Source organism: Syngnathus scovelli, chromosome 19 (genome assembly GCF_024217435.2).
Source record: "Syngnathus scovelli strain Florida chromosome 19, RoL_Ssco_1.2, whole genome shotgun sequence".
NCBI lineage: Eukaryota > Metazoa > Chordata > Actinopteri > Syngnathiformes > Syngnathidae > Syngnathus > Syngnathus scovelli.
This window is the reverse complement of record NC_090865.1, coordinates 7,731,383-7,745,993: the sequence shown is the minus strand read 5'-3', so window position 1 is coordinate 7,745,993 and position 14,611 is coordinate 7,731,383. Positions and strand designations below refer to the sequence as shown.

The following is a 14,611-nucleotide window of genomic DNA, read 5'->3' as shown; positions in this document are numbered from 1 at the left end:
TTGGATGTGGCAGATCTGCTGTAAATTACCACACGTTAAAGGACCGATACATTTTTTGTAGAAATTTAATATTTTATAGGGAAATTATTTTATTTATGCCTTTAATGTAACCAATCCCATCTTCAAGCTAGAGATCTTGGCATTGCCTACACAGGTTTACATTCATGCCTGAAACATTGTATGAATTAATTCTTGTCAATCCAAGTGTTGGTGCTGCACACTGAGCTACTCACATGCTATGCTATATTCATTAGTATCACGAAATGTCAGTTGTATTGCATTAAGCTACTTTTAATCTTTCTGGAACAGGCATGAATTTCCCTGCGCCAGCTTCCTGATCACAGTACTCCTCAATCAAAGCATCGAGGGATGTTACGGCCTCTGAGAATAAACTCTCCTCCATCCCATCGACTTCGAGGTAATGATGTAAGTGTGCCTTCTTCCGATAAAGTTTTTGGAATCGTTCTCTCATCTCCATGAATGTGGATTTGATAGTGGTAGTGTTGGCCAGGGCTAACAGGGATTGAGAGAGACCAACAGGGGGCACAGAACAAAGACTTGTCTTCCAGCCTTCCGGGTTCCATGACACAAAGCGCACCGTGGGCTTTAACCTCTCAATATTCCTGCGCAGGTCTGACACTTGAGCATCCCCCCTAAGCATGAGGGCACAGCCAAAGTAGAGACTGCGCTTTGGCTCTGCTTTGATCAACTGGTGGCCTTTTCTGAAGACATCGCTAAAGAGCTTATCCATTCTTCTTATCGGGTGGCTGACCTGCGCAAGTCTGTAGACAGGACTTAGACTTGGAACCAGATAGTGTAATCGAGGGAAAGGAACCAGGTTCATGGCAATTTCATTCAGATCCATATTGAGGGAACCCTCAAAACGGGCAGAACTGGTAAGGTTGAGTAGCATGTTAGCAACAATGTCATTCATAGCATCAAAAGGCTTCTCAGAGCCCGTCAGCCTGTCCTTTGCCGAGATGATGTTGCCTTTCGCGTGTTGTGTGCCATGGCATGTGTGTTCCGTGTTCAAAATGTCCACCAGTGCCTGGTTCTCTACCAGCAGAACACAGTCAGCATTCTCTGTGAGCTCTCTCATGGCCAGCATACTGTTGTAGGGTGACACAATGACATCGTCATCCACAGATGGGCAGACAGGTATAACAATGCGACACACCTCTGGAAATTCATCCTTAAGAAGGCGCAGTACTTTGGTCCCAAGCCCTGAACCTGTACCTCCTCCCATCGAGTGGATCAGAAAAAAGGATTGCAGACAGTGACACTGCTCTGCTGCCCTCCTCAGCTGATCCACAATCTCGTCCTTGTAGGTCGAACCGTAAGTCAGGTGGCCAGCTGCCCAGTTGTTGCCCGCACCTGACACGCCCGTGAGGAGCTGAGTGCTGTCAAAAAGCTCTCGCAAAGGCCCTTTCAGGAACTCACCGATTACACCCTCCTCCATGTCCAGCAGCACCGCTCTCGCTTTCAGCTGCTGGATTCTCCCATTAGCAGAACCACAACAGACGCCATTCCAGCTCACCGAGTCCACATTGCGAAAAAAGGTGCCGGTGGTGTCGTCATACAATCCCCTTTGGTTGTAATGGGCATGCTCTTGCAAAGCCAGGTCCCAAAAGCGACAACCGATCTGGTTTCCACACTGTCCGACTTGAACTACAATAGACTGGGTCATGTTAAATCCCGTTCGTCACCCAAATCTTGCTCTTTCTTTATGTTGCCAGTATAAAGTGACACCGATCAGCTGGCGCTCCAGTTTGTACTTTCTTCTTCTTTTTCGTTTTTTTCTGGTCACGAAACCGTACGCCGCTCAACATCATATGAAGCAGCGCCGTAGTGTGGCCACAAAGTGCCACTGCAACAACAAACAAGCTCTTTTTTGTTTTTTGTTTTTGTACACGCTTTACCACACTGCACACATATATGTTTAAAGTCCAGGACGCTGGCTGATGTAAGACATTCTTTTTAAAGTGCACATTTTTGTGGTGGCAGTTTTTTTTTTACATACAAAGCTACTCCCTCGTATGTGGTCAGAATTCTTGACCGAGTGTATCAGGGTCACGGCGTCTTTTGAACGCTGATAACGCTCAGGAAGGCACCATGTGAGTCCTGTCGTCATGGCAACCGGAGGGAGGGAAGTGTTGTGTGTATGGCAACAGATTATTGTAGCGACCCAGATTGCGTTTGAGAACTAACCTACAATTTGTTTGTTTACTGTCGGTGTCTGACAGATTAACAGCGAGACACATTGGTGCTATAGTGGTGAGACAAACTGAAATGATTCAATAAATTCATCCATTTATCCATCCATCCGTCCGTCCGTCCGTCCGTCCGTCCGTCCATCTATCTATCTAAACAAAAAACACAAAACTAAAAACGTCCTTGTCTGAGGTAACAATCCTAGTTTGTCTATTTGTTTGTTTGTCTGTTTGTTTGTTTGTTTGTGTGCGTGTGTGTTTTGTGGGGATTAACCCCCGTCTCAAGTCTGTGATCGCTCAAACTGGCTCAAACCAACGTAATCCGTCGAAGCATTATGAGAAGGATACTCTCTGACGCTGCATCTATACCATTTATCACGTTTGACAATGGAAATAAAGGGAATGGGAAAACTTTTGGCCGTTAATTTCTCGTTATACTTTCCGATCTATCCACGGAGTGGCGCTGCCGCCATCGGTGTCCAAGCTCCCGGTCACGTCTCACTCGTCGTCCTCGTACGCCCCCCCCCCCCCCCCCCCCCCCCCCCACACACACACACACACACACACACACATACAAACACACACACAAAACATCACTGTGGGGGGGGCACAAGAAGCAACACCCTGCATAGTCAACAATTAGTCACCGGCAGCATGTGATAAATTACTGGGTCATCATCGCAACAAGCAGCAATTTCATCATTTACTCACGAGTTCATTTTCGCGATTTTATCTCTTATTAGAATGGAGATACAGTAATACACTTAGCATGCAAAAGAGTAAACCAAACGTTAAATGACTAAATAAGAAATATGAGAATATAGATATATTTATGCAAGAATGCACACACGTTTAACTGTAATATATAAATGCTAACAAAATAGAATTGTTATGATTATTCGACCTCCATAACAGCATTTAACAAATGTCTTATAGAATAGAAAATTATTTTAAACAAATTCACTTGATTTTCAGTCACGTCAAGTATTGAGATGATTCTCGATCTTTGACATTGTCGCTGTCACTTTGAAACTCTCAATTGTTCGTCGTCGCCCTTTTATTGACGACTGTTGAGGTGAAGTCTGATATGAGCCACTAACCTTTGATTTACGATTCACATGAGCTGCTTTGTGTTAATTGTTCACTTCAATGATCAAATATTACAACAAAGTGTGATTGTTGTCCTGTTGCCACTCCAAAACAATCTTGCAACGATTAGCGTTTCGTTGTTCATCTACTCCCCAAGTGAATGTTTGACCTCGACCGAATGCAAAATGTCGGCTGTTGTTTCTCATTCCCAAAACATCCCATCCTCAAAAATAGCTTATTTATAAACCTGTTGTTCTGCCACATTACATCACATTTCTTATCCCGCTGTGTGTCACAGGACACGGGACAAATCCAGGAAGACGCTTGCAGTTGAGATCGCCATTTCACACTGGTTTTGTTTTTGTGGAAAAATAAATAAAAACACAAACATTTCTCATGTCCGTCATTCCTTTTTTACCTTCACACAAAACTAAAAATGCAACCCTGCTATTGTTGCTTGGAAGAATTCGCGTTAAAGAAAGTCTGATGTATTAAATGCATAAAAAATGTACAGCATGTGCCGCGGTCTTTTTTTAATTTCAGGTTAATTAGAATTCTGTGGTTTCCTCGCCCACCATTCAAGCTAACGTGCGTGCAGTGTGAGCAATGTGTGCTAAATGCTAAGGCATAGCATAACATGTCTTGTCATGTGTCCGGTGTCTTTCTCGGAACAAGGATGTCAGCTGAGCAGCGTGACCACGTTGGGTGCTTCGCAAAAAAAAAAAAAAAAGCAGTGGACATGTTCAAGTACTTCCCATAAATAAATAAATAAAGTCAACTTGATTTATTTATTTATTTATTATCTTAACCTTTGCACCTATAGCGCAAACAGTACTATTAAGCCTTCAATCTGTCCACCGCCCGGCGAGTCACTCAGTAACAGTTTTATCAGCACCCGGAGGGAAAGGAGGGCAATTTTATCGCGACTTGAGTCAGACGATCGATATCAAAGTCAAGCATTGTAAAATATTGTTGCGGCACGATGGTGCAGAAGAATGAGACGCACGTTCGACACACTGGTAACAGCGACAGTCTTAAAAAATGCAAAGAAGCCTTGTGAGGGAATGTTACACTGCGAGCGTCTACTGTCTTTAACTTGAACCATTTTCTTCAGGGCCTGGTCTCAACTTGCAAACTCTCGCCAGGGTGAAAGTCTGCGAGTGCTTTTATCAAGTGTTGAGCAACCCAACACTTTTGTTCTGTACTTTTGTTCGCCAAGATGAAAATCGCAACCAAAAGGCCCAACGGGTGCGTTCGAGGACGCTTGGCTTTCAGGGCCTCATCCACACTCGCTGAGTCCTTCAGACAAACAAAAATGCAATCTTGCGGGTAAAAGTCCAAACCGCTGCTGGTTTTATCAACTATTAACCTACATTCAAAGCTTTTTACGCCCTACACACTTTACTCCATATTTTGTATAAGATAATGCTCCACCCCACAAAAAAAAAAAAAACATGCAGTCATTTTGTTTATTGGACTTGCCAATGCAGCCATTGTGTTCCCATTGAGGGCCTTGCGTTACAAGGCAACAGTGAACTTATTGTGCCTCGGCCGAGGCCACACGCGCACGCACTGCAACAGTTAGTCAGTCAGCGGCGGCAGGTGTGGAAAATTTCACAAGGAGGCGTAAAAGCCAGACGCATGGCTTCGGAATCGCAAGCAGCCCACTTAGGAAACTCGACCCCATGTCAAAGCAAAGCGTTTTATGGCGCCCGCCAATCAGGGGGAGGCCAAAGGATGGGTCTCATGTGAAGATACAGCATTTTACTTGGACAAGGTGCTAGCATCCTTGCGGCAATGCACAGCATCTTCATTCCTCAAACTTTAAAGTAATCCAGTAAAAACAAGTGTCTCCCCAAATCAAGTGACACCATGACTCGTGCCCATAATCTTCAATATGTAATCTCAATTAAAAAGAGTGACTTCAAAAATAAAACGTTTAACCTCGCATTTTTACAATTTGTTTTCATTTTTAAAACAGTTCCATATAAACATAGGAGAGGAAAGGTGAAGCAAGTTCATCAAGGCGCAGCGAGTTCATCAAGGCGCGACCCAGTTGAGCGGCAGTTGCGCTTTACTGCCTCCCGAACGGGTCCTTGAACATCACACGGGCCAATTTGCCAACATTTGAGCTGCTACTCCGCCTTGAGAGGGCGTCACGTCCAGGTGCACACGTGCTTACTTTGGACGGGTACTGCGCCTATTTTGTCCCTGTGCAGCCCAGCCCAGCTGCATTTTCATCGTTTAAGATGTACTTTTTATTCTTTGTTTTGAGGAATGTTATTGGCGTTCTTCTTGGTGCTGCTGTTAAGCTGTGGGAAAGTTGCACTCGGTTGCACGATCACTCCCCGCAGCAGATGTTGCCCAATCCGGGAAAGTGGGCCGAGTTTTCGCCCCTCCACTCCGACCCCACCCCCCGCCTCTTCGCAACACTCATCTCCACCCTCCCCAAGTCTTTATAAAATTCCCTCATACATCCGCCGACACGTTGTAAACAAAACTGCTGCCGTCACTGAACGCCTGAACGCCTTCAAATCTTTTGAAATCTATTTGTGAGAAAAATTTCCCCTCTGCTTCAGGACATTTTGAAACCTGCAAGTAAGTTGAACTTTTAAAACATTAAAATATATATTTTTTTCTTTTTCACGCACATGCACGCAAGTAAGGAAAGGCGCACGCGCGTGTGCGTGCAGGGATCTGCATGCACAAGTGACAAGTTCTTCGTGCAATCTGCAGAAATTTTTTTAAAAAACGGAAGAAAAAGATAAACCCTTGCCCAAAAGACTTGGTGTTTGAAATTCCGTCTGTAGTTTATGGTCACAGTACAATCGCAAAAGTGGAAAACAAAAAGTTAATCGTGCACATCAAACGCTCCATTATCATGTTTCGGTTTATGTTTATTATATTGTTATTATTATTTTATCTCGGGTTTACTTGTTTTATGTATTGTTTTGCATTCGTTATCTCATCACGCTTATGGTGAACATCTGTTTATTTTTCCAATCACGGTGGTGCTTGGCTCGGTTCTGGTTGTGTCCTCTTTCATTTTTCCCCCCGTATAAAAGACAAAGAGAAATAGCTACACGCACCACGTGACTGAGTAACAGCACCCAGGTCATATGATTGGATGATCAAGTTGCGTAACGAGACGTTTTATTTTGCATTCTTGACAGAGAGGAAGAGTTTTTTTAGCGTGTCTTGTTTACTCGCATATCCTCCTTTGGCCCTGGTAACTCATCTGTGCAGAGCCGCGTTCAGGGTCCCTCGTTTTTAGGGTCCTCATAATTTCAGTGCTATGTGTTCAGGGTCCCAGTGTTTTTTTTGTTTGACATGGTAACTTTTCTTTCAACGCTGCGTTCAGGGTCCCTACTTCTAAAATCTGGTTCTTGAGCGCACCCTCATTCACTTTTATGCATCAAGTGTACGCCAAACAGGACCCCTTCCCCAGTCATTTAGTCCAAATGTAGGTCTGCGGCGGCTTAGCTCAGTTTAGTTTATCTTGCTTTCTTGCTCGCTCGCTCGCTCAGCTCTGTTGATATTTGACAAGCGAGGGATTTGACAGATTAAGTGAGTTTGTCGGAAAAGATTAGGGAAGCAATAATTGTTGCTGCAGATGGACACCGATTTCAAAGAGAAGGAGCTTCTTCATCTTGTTGATACAAACAATAGTTATCATCATCAACCCAAAATTACCAATACAATAAATAGCTAATGCCATTTATACAAATAGTTGCTAACATGGTCAGCTAAGCTAACACTGTGAATGCAACAACTCATCAGTCACCTTGCACAGTGTAGACAACAAGTGGAAAGTGCCATCATAATCTGTTGCGGCGTCTTCTTTTTATGCAAGGCAGCAGATTTTCAGGCCCATCCCGACCCCGCCCCCCCTTTCTCCCCAGCCTTCGTTTCCTCTCCCAATTGCATAACAAGCCTGACCCACGCCAGCACTTCTTTCGGCAACAACAAAAAAACAGAACGGAGCAGTCGGGACTCGCACGGAGGGACCGGTTTGACGTGAGTTGGTTACTATAGACACTAAAACTGCAAGAACCAGCGCCGGCAACCTTGCCCCTCTCCTCGGCCCCCTCAAGACCACCCTAGTAACAGAAGAAGACCCTTAGTTGGGGGGGGGGTGTCAAAATTCACATGAGCGTGTTTGATTTGCCAGCACGTGTGCTGCTCCTGCGGTGAAAAGCACACAAGGAAGCTGGTGCTCTGTTTCCCCACGTTGTGCCCTCACAAGAAGACGGCTGTGAGAAACAAAGAAAGCCAGCTGGCGAAGTTGACACTTGTGTTTTTCCTGTGACGGCTACTCTGACATCATAGAAAAAAACAGTTGCTGACATCACGTTGGCTTTTTAGCACGTGAAACGGGTCACGGCATGCCATGGCTGCCCTGCCTCCTCCTTCTTCTACTGCTTCTCCTTCTTCTCCTTGTCCTCCAACAAAGGTTCCACAGTGCAGCCCACCCAAAAAATGGGCGTGTTGTTTGATACTACTCATTGCCATTGTGCGATCCGGATCGCTCCGGTCTCCCGGCCCTGACTCTCCATGTGAGAAAGAGAAAGTATTTCACACTTCCTGTGCAAGACGTCTCGCTGTGTCAAGCCATTAAGTACGGCTACACGCAAGTCACACATTCATGCGCTAATGTGGCTGTCGTCCAAATAGTAGCAAACATCGGCCGCGTTGGTGCTTCTCCACTTTTTTGACCCATTAAGATCTGGCATGTTTTACCAATCCTTCCTCATAAAACAAATTCCCCTAAACAGGTATCTTGTCATCTCCGCACCTTTGTAGTGAAATGTTGAGTATGAAAGCAGGCGTCAAACAAGCATGCAGGCACGGCAGGCATGACGGGACACGACAAGTGATTGATAGACAAAAGGGAAAAAATGCCCACACATTTGCTTGAGTCTCGTGCCGACAAGTCTGTTTTTTCCTACACTGTACCTAAGGCTGATGAAGGCAGCACAGGCAGCACCAGAAGAACCAGTTGGTGTCCAAGATCACGTCTGTATCTCAATCCTATTGTAACTTGTTTTGTGGTCCAACAGGCCGCGCAGCCCGTAGCCATGGACGACATCCAGGTTGTTGAATCCAAACCTCTGCTGGTGGATAGGGAGCTGCCTGTACGTATTCATATGATTGCTCCTTATTTTGGCCATCCCAAAATTTGAGGGCACGCTCCCTCATGATATTTGATTAGGCGCATGCTAATTGTGATGTGACTTGAGAAGTGTTTTTTTTGTGTGACTGTGTGTGTGCATGCGTGCGTGCGTGCGTGCGTGCGTGCGTGCGTGCGTGTGTGTGTGTGTGTGTGTGTGTGTGTGTGTGTGTGCATGTGTGCCTGCGTGTGCATGTGTGCGTGTGTCTGTGTTGCAGGGTCTGAGGGAGGCGGTGCAGCAGCTTGCTATCAAGGTACGCTAGCACACGCGCGGGACATTTATTAGCTCGCTATCAAATTACACTAGCACTGATTAGCCATCTTATCTGGACTGGCGACCTTTGTCACATGACCCAGTTAGCTTGGGCCGGCCTAGCACCATCTAGCAGCAGAATGAGTAAGCAATCATCATTGTCACGGTGATTTTGTTTTTCCACAAATCAAATCTGGGCTTGGCTAATCAAGTTTGCCTGCTTCTGTATGTCGGCTTTTTTCTGCGGCGATTTGGTGATTATTTTGTTTATTCAAATGTATTCTTTTGTTATATGAACATTTATGTCTTCATATAAAAATCTTTGGAAAACTCAGATATGTTCCTTCCGTGCTGAAACGTACCTGACAACAGAAGCACAGCCTTTTTTCTAGTGCCTTAGGCAGATCGATTTCATCACGGTGGTGATTGCAGACAAACGCAGCAACTTGTTTGTGCCACGAAGGTGGCGGGATTACGACTCGTCCGGGCCCAGCCTACGTGCTGGTGTGCTCGTGCAGCGTGGGTGTGGTCGCAGATGACGCCTGGGTGTTTACGTCTGGTAAACGGGTCATCCTCGTCTCTCACTTGAGGAGGATGAAAAACAAAAGTAGGAAAATCAACAAGCACAAAGGTGCCATTGGTGTGTATGGTGAAATCTGACATCCACGCAAACATATATTTTGCAAATGATTGAAACAAGATCTTACTGTGTTACAATTGGTGTGGTTCAAGAGTAGTCCCCTGTGGTGCTCCTCATGCTTTTGACCTTCTATTAACTCGAGGGACACTTTTATAAATTGGACTTCAGAATATTCCCTTGACTGGTGGAATATTTTCAGAATCTCACAGCTGCACAAACACACAGCATCTTTGTTTCGTCGGCCATTTTAACAAGACTGCCGGTGAACGACTGCGAACCCGCCACCGCCTGGTCCCAACAATCCAATTTAAGGATCTCTCCATCTGGATTTAGCTTGTTTTGACCGGGTCGCAAGGCACCACGGGAGGTCAGGGGGCTTATGGCTTAGCGCTATAAACGCCTCGAACCGATCCGCTCCACCCAGCCTGCACTTGGGACCTTCGCCGTTCGTACCCATCTCGAGTTTCCCGCAAAGATGGTTCTGGACGATTCCGACGGGGAGATGATTGTGGCCGACGTTGAAGTTGCAGTGAGTCCGCGCGCTGGGATTTTGTCCGATGTTTTTTAGATGGGGCGTTTGGCTGCGGTTTGTCAGCTGCTGCGACAGAAATGTGGAGTGGTTACAAGGAACCGGTTTGCAAATGAAGTTCTATATGTTCTATACAGTTATAGAGTAATAATTGTTGGTGTAATGTGCATCGCTTACTCTGCTGTAAAACAACTATAGCCACTTTAGTTGAATTAATAATGTAACTGTTTTTAATATAATGACAACCTTACAAAGTATTTTAAAGCCAGCAGTTTTCAGGGTGTCTAAAGTAGTGTTTTGGCGTCATTTTGGAAGGAGCATGACGTGGAGACGCCGTATGGACGACTCCACTGCACCATGCGGGGCATTCCCAAAGGCGAGCGGCCCGTCATCCTCACCTTTCACGACATCGGGCTTAACCGTAAGGCGCGCCTGCACGCTGCGACTCTTCGTCACGCTAGTCACATTCCTCATCGTCATCATTTTCTTGCGGGCAGACAAGACGTGCTGGGACTCGCTGTTCCAGCATGAGGACATGCTGGAGATCCTGCACCACTTTGCTGTGTGTCACGTGGATGCGCTGGGGCAGCATGAAGGCGCCAACACCTTTTCTACCGGGTAAGCCAAACCCACGCACACACTTGCGCCGGTGACCTTTGACACGACGACCAGATCAGGGCAAGATGTGTTACAAATTTCATATGACAACTTGCATTGTATTTTTTATTGGTGATATTTTTTAAATTGACACTTCCTCCAGCTACGAGTATCCTTCCATGGACGAGCTCTCTGAGACGCTCCCGCTGGTCCTGAAGCATTTTGGGTAGGTTGAAACGCTCGCTTGTTAAATTGCAGACGTGCCAGATTGTTGTTGGGACTTGTTCTAATAGCTTGTGTGTGTGTGCGTGTGTGTGCGTGCGCGTTTGTGCACGCTGCAGGCTGAAGTCTGTTATTGGATTAGGGATGGGAGCTGGAGCTTTCATGCTGACCAAATTTGCTGTAAGCCACAAACACACACACACACACACACACACACACACACACACACACACACACACACACACACACACACACACATCTCCTCTTCTTCCTCGGCCGAGCTTAATCATTGACTGAAAATCAATCATCCTCCTCCTTTTTGATGATTTTGGCAACACACCTCCACAATGTCTCGAGACCGTTCCAAGGTCAAACGTTCACCACAGCGATGCATTCATTTTTTACCAAAAATATCATATTGAAGTAAAACCAAAACCGCTCCTGACTGCCACAGTGACTTTGTGTTTTTAAGAAAAATATTTGCACGATTAGAAGCTCGGACGCAACAATGGTCTGAGTATGATGAACTGTTTGTCTAACTGATTGTAATGTTTGCTCTGAACGCGGTAGCTGGAGTACCCGAAAATGGTGGAAGGTTTGGTGCTGATCAACATCAACCCGTGCGCCGAGGGCTGGATGGACTGGGCTGCGCACAAGGTCATCCATTGAAAATAAAAGAAAGAAATTCAATTAGAGATGCAGTTCTCAAAACTATCTCATTGTGACTTCAGATTAGCGGCTGGACCCACGCCTTGCCCGACCTGATTATCAGCCACCTCTTCGGAAAGGTGAGCATCATGCCGCTTTTTGTTCCAATATGCTAACGGAAGCTAATGCCAAATGTGAATCCGGCAGGAGGAGATCCACCACAACCAGGACATGGTGGCCACATACCGCCACCATGTGATGAGGGACATGAACCAGTTCAACCTGCAGCTCTTCGTCAAGGCCTACGAAAGGTGAAAGGTCACATTGCCTTTGTAGGTCGCTGAGAATTTCCAATTTAATTTTCTTTTTTTTTTTTTTTAAGTCGGCGGGACCTGGAGATCGAGAGGCCGATGCCAGGAAGCAACACCAGAACCCTCAAGTGAGTCAGCGCCGTTTGCGTTTGTTTGCTTCATCCCAAAACCCTGCTCATGCGTGACCTTTGAACCCAGGTGTCCTTCTCTTTTGGTGGTCGGGGACAGCTCGCCTGCCGTGGACGCCGTGGTGAGGAACACGCCGCAATTCATTGCTTGAAACTAATTTAAGACTTCAACTTAATCTAAGACCCCAACTAGAAGCCCCAATTTGAAGCCAAATGTCTAACCGGTAATTTGAAACCCTGATACGGGCTGGAAAGGGTCATTTTGAAACCTTCAACCTGTCTGAAACCCGACTTTGTAAACCTGAGCCTGTCTACTTTTGATGTGTTGTGCATGCAGGTGGAGTGCAACACCAAACTGGACCCCACAAAAGCGACCCTGCTTAAGGTGCGAGCGTTAGGCTACTTGAGGCTACTTGCTATCGTCACGGAAACGGCACGCGTGTCTGCGTGTCTGTGTGTGTGTCTGTGTGTTTGTGTGTGTATGTGTGTGTGCACGCGCGTGTGTGTGCGTGCGCGTGTGTGTGTGTGTGCGCGTTTACGTGGTAACACATTAACCGGCGCCTGTGCCCAATCTGCCGCGTCTGACCTACTTGTGGCGACCTCTGGCTCAGGTCCGACAGGCCAAAATGTTGGCTGCGTGCTGATGTGGCGTTTAATGGCCCTGTGGAGAAAATAACGTCAGCTCTTTAATGGCCTTTTTTCTGCTTCTCGTTTCACCTGCTTTAGTCATTTGATTTAATATTTTATTTCCTTTCAGATGGCCGACTGTGGAGGCATGCCCCAGATTGACCAGGTGCGTATGACTTCAAATGTCCATTCATCAATGTAGAAACGGACAAGACGTACTTTGGCATTGTGTTTTTGTTTTTTGATAGCCCGCCAAGCTGACGGAGGCATTTAAGTACTTCATTCAGGGCATGGGATACAGTGAGTACATCTTGCGCTTTGCTCATAGTTGACTGCCCTCTTGTGGTCAAATGAGGGGCTACCAAAAATCATTGCCAAGGCAGAGTTTGTTGGCAATACAATCACATTTAAGCAAGACAGATCAGTTTGCAATACTATCTGCCCAATTTGATGGGACACCAATTGAGTTTTCCACTTGTGTTTGTTGTGGCAGTGCCGTCAGCCAGTATGACCCGCCTGGTGCGCTCTCGCACGGCCTCGGGTTCCAGCGTGACATCCTTCGAGGGTTCACGCTCGCGCTCACACACCCACGAGGGAAACCGCTCGCGCGCGCACACGAATGAGGGCCCACGCTCACGCTCACACACGGCCGAGCACCTGCGGGGTCACACCCCTGCCGCCGCCACCAACGCTGCCCCCGACGTGGACCAGGGCATGCTCAAGACCCCCGAAGTCTCTTGCTAATCCCGTCGCAATTAACTCCCTTTTTGTTTGCTGTACCTACCACTGTCAAAATTTTTGTTTTTTTCATCTAGATTAAGAGGGTTGGACCTAAGATTTTGGGTTTGGTGATGATGTAGCTTGTAGGGGGCATCGCTAGTGGCTGACAGAGCACAGAGGAAGCTTGTTGTGCATCATTATTTCTCTCCTTTTTTAGTACCAAAATGGACAAATATTCATTCACATACGATCAGTTGACTTTTACACATTGTCCACATGCAAAAATCTCTTCAAATAATAATCAGATCAGAGAGCACGGCGCCATCTGCTGGGTGGCACGCACGCTCCCTTCAGCTCTTGCTGCCCTCGTGGACCACGCCATGCCAACGGCCACTTTTTAACAATAATTTTTTCAAACGTATAAAAGAAGGTTGAACCAGTTGAGTCTGGAGATGACGTGGTAGGTTGGAGGGGGTGGGGGTGAAGGAGAGCGCAGCGGAAGCTAGCTTTTTAAGCATCATTTTAGCTCATCCTGTTTTTATTTTGACCATACTGAACATGCATTTTATTTCCTTTCCCTCGAGAAACTTTTTGGAGAAAGACGAAAATACGTTAAGGGATATGAGTTGCTTTTTTGTAATCCATACCACCAAAACGAAAAGCTTTATTAACAACGCCGGCAGACAAACGATTAACTGTTTTTATAAGGTTTTTTTTTTCAATACTATCAAGCACAAGGGAACAAAGCGTTGCCATGTAGTTGTTGACAGTTCTGCGTCTTGTCATTTTGTCGTCATTAATAACGTCGTCATGCTCTGTCGCTCTGACTTGCACTACGTTGGCAAACGTTTGCTTTTGTAGGAGCTGTGTAAAGATGCTCGAGCGGCATAACAGTTTGTATTTATTAAGAAAAAAACGACATTAAAAAATGACAATGTGTAACTCAGCTGAACTCAGTGTGTCGTCTTTTTTCTGCTTTGTATATATATATATATATATATATATATATATATATATATATATATATATATATATATATATATATATATATATATATATATATATATATATATATATATGTTTTGTTTTTATAAACAACAGCAACAGGAACAACAACAAAAGCTCTCTATTTTGGGGTCCAATTCTAAAGGGTGTCCATTATTCAGATCGTCACTATTGCTGAGCCACATCTGCAACGTCAACAAACCAAACCAGACACTTACTTGGTGAACTTTAGCAGGTTCACACTTACTTCAGCAGAACTTTAACAGAAGACTTGCTTGACGTGAGCAAACTCTCGGAGGTCGTTTCGCTGCCGGTTGATGAGAAGCACCTGTGGCTAAAGGCAAACTGTGGCAGGCTTTTTACTTTCTGGACCTGTATTTGACATTTCAAAAATTAAATGCGCCAACTGTATTGAGGAACAATGTTGAGAGAGTATTTTAAAACGGCCATTAAAGTCAAATG

At 45.5% G+C, this 14,611-nt stretch overlaps 2 protein-coding genes across 3 annotated transcripts; one reads left to right on the top strand and one right to left on the bottom strand.

Moving 5' to 3' along the window:
* Positions 1–49: 49 nt before the first annotated feature.
* tube1 (tubulin, epsilon 1) lies at positions 50–2,649 on the bottom strand. Its single transcript, XM_049750847.2, has one exon. It carries the CDS (start codon positions 1,685–1,687, stop codon positions 281–283), a length of 1,407 nt encoding a protein of 468 aa, XP_049606804.1. The 5' UTR covers positions 1,688–2,649; the 3' UTR covers positions 50–280.
* Positions 2,650–5,728: 3,079 nt separating this feature from the next.
* ndrg1a (N-myc downstream regulated 1a) lies at positions 5,729–14,090 on the top strand. Of its 2 annotated transcripts, XM_049750857.1 has the most exons (16): positions 5,729–5,897; positions 8,360–8,434; positions 8,688–8,723; positions 10,207–10,312; positions 10,389–10,509; positions 10,652–10,714; positions 10,830–10,890; positions 11,281–11,367; positions 11,442–11,498; positions 11,566–11,669; positions 11,741–11,797; positions 11,868–11,919; positions 12,135–12,182; positions 12,555–12,590; positions 12,673–12,724; positions 12,918–14,090. In XM_049750857.1, exons 2-16 carry the CDS (start codon positions 8,378–8,380, stop codon positions 13,166–13,168), a joined length of 1,188 nt encoding a protein of 395 aa, XP_049606814.1. In that variant the 5' UTR covers positions 5,729–5,897; positions 8,360–8,377; the 3' UTR covers positions 13,169–14,090. The 2 variants fall into 2 exon arrangements, with proteins under 2 accessions (XP_049606814.1, XP_049606815.1); XM_049750858.2 differs by lacking the exons at positions 5,729–5,897; positions 8,360–8,434; positions 8,688–8,723 and adding an exon at positions 8,730–9,891.
* Positions 14,091–14,611: the final 521 nt, after the last annotated feature.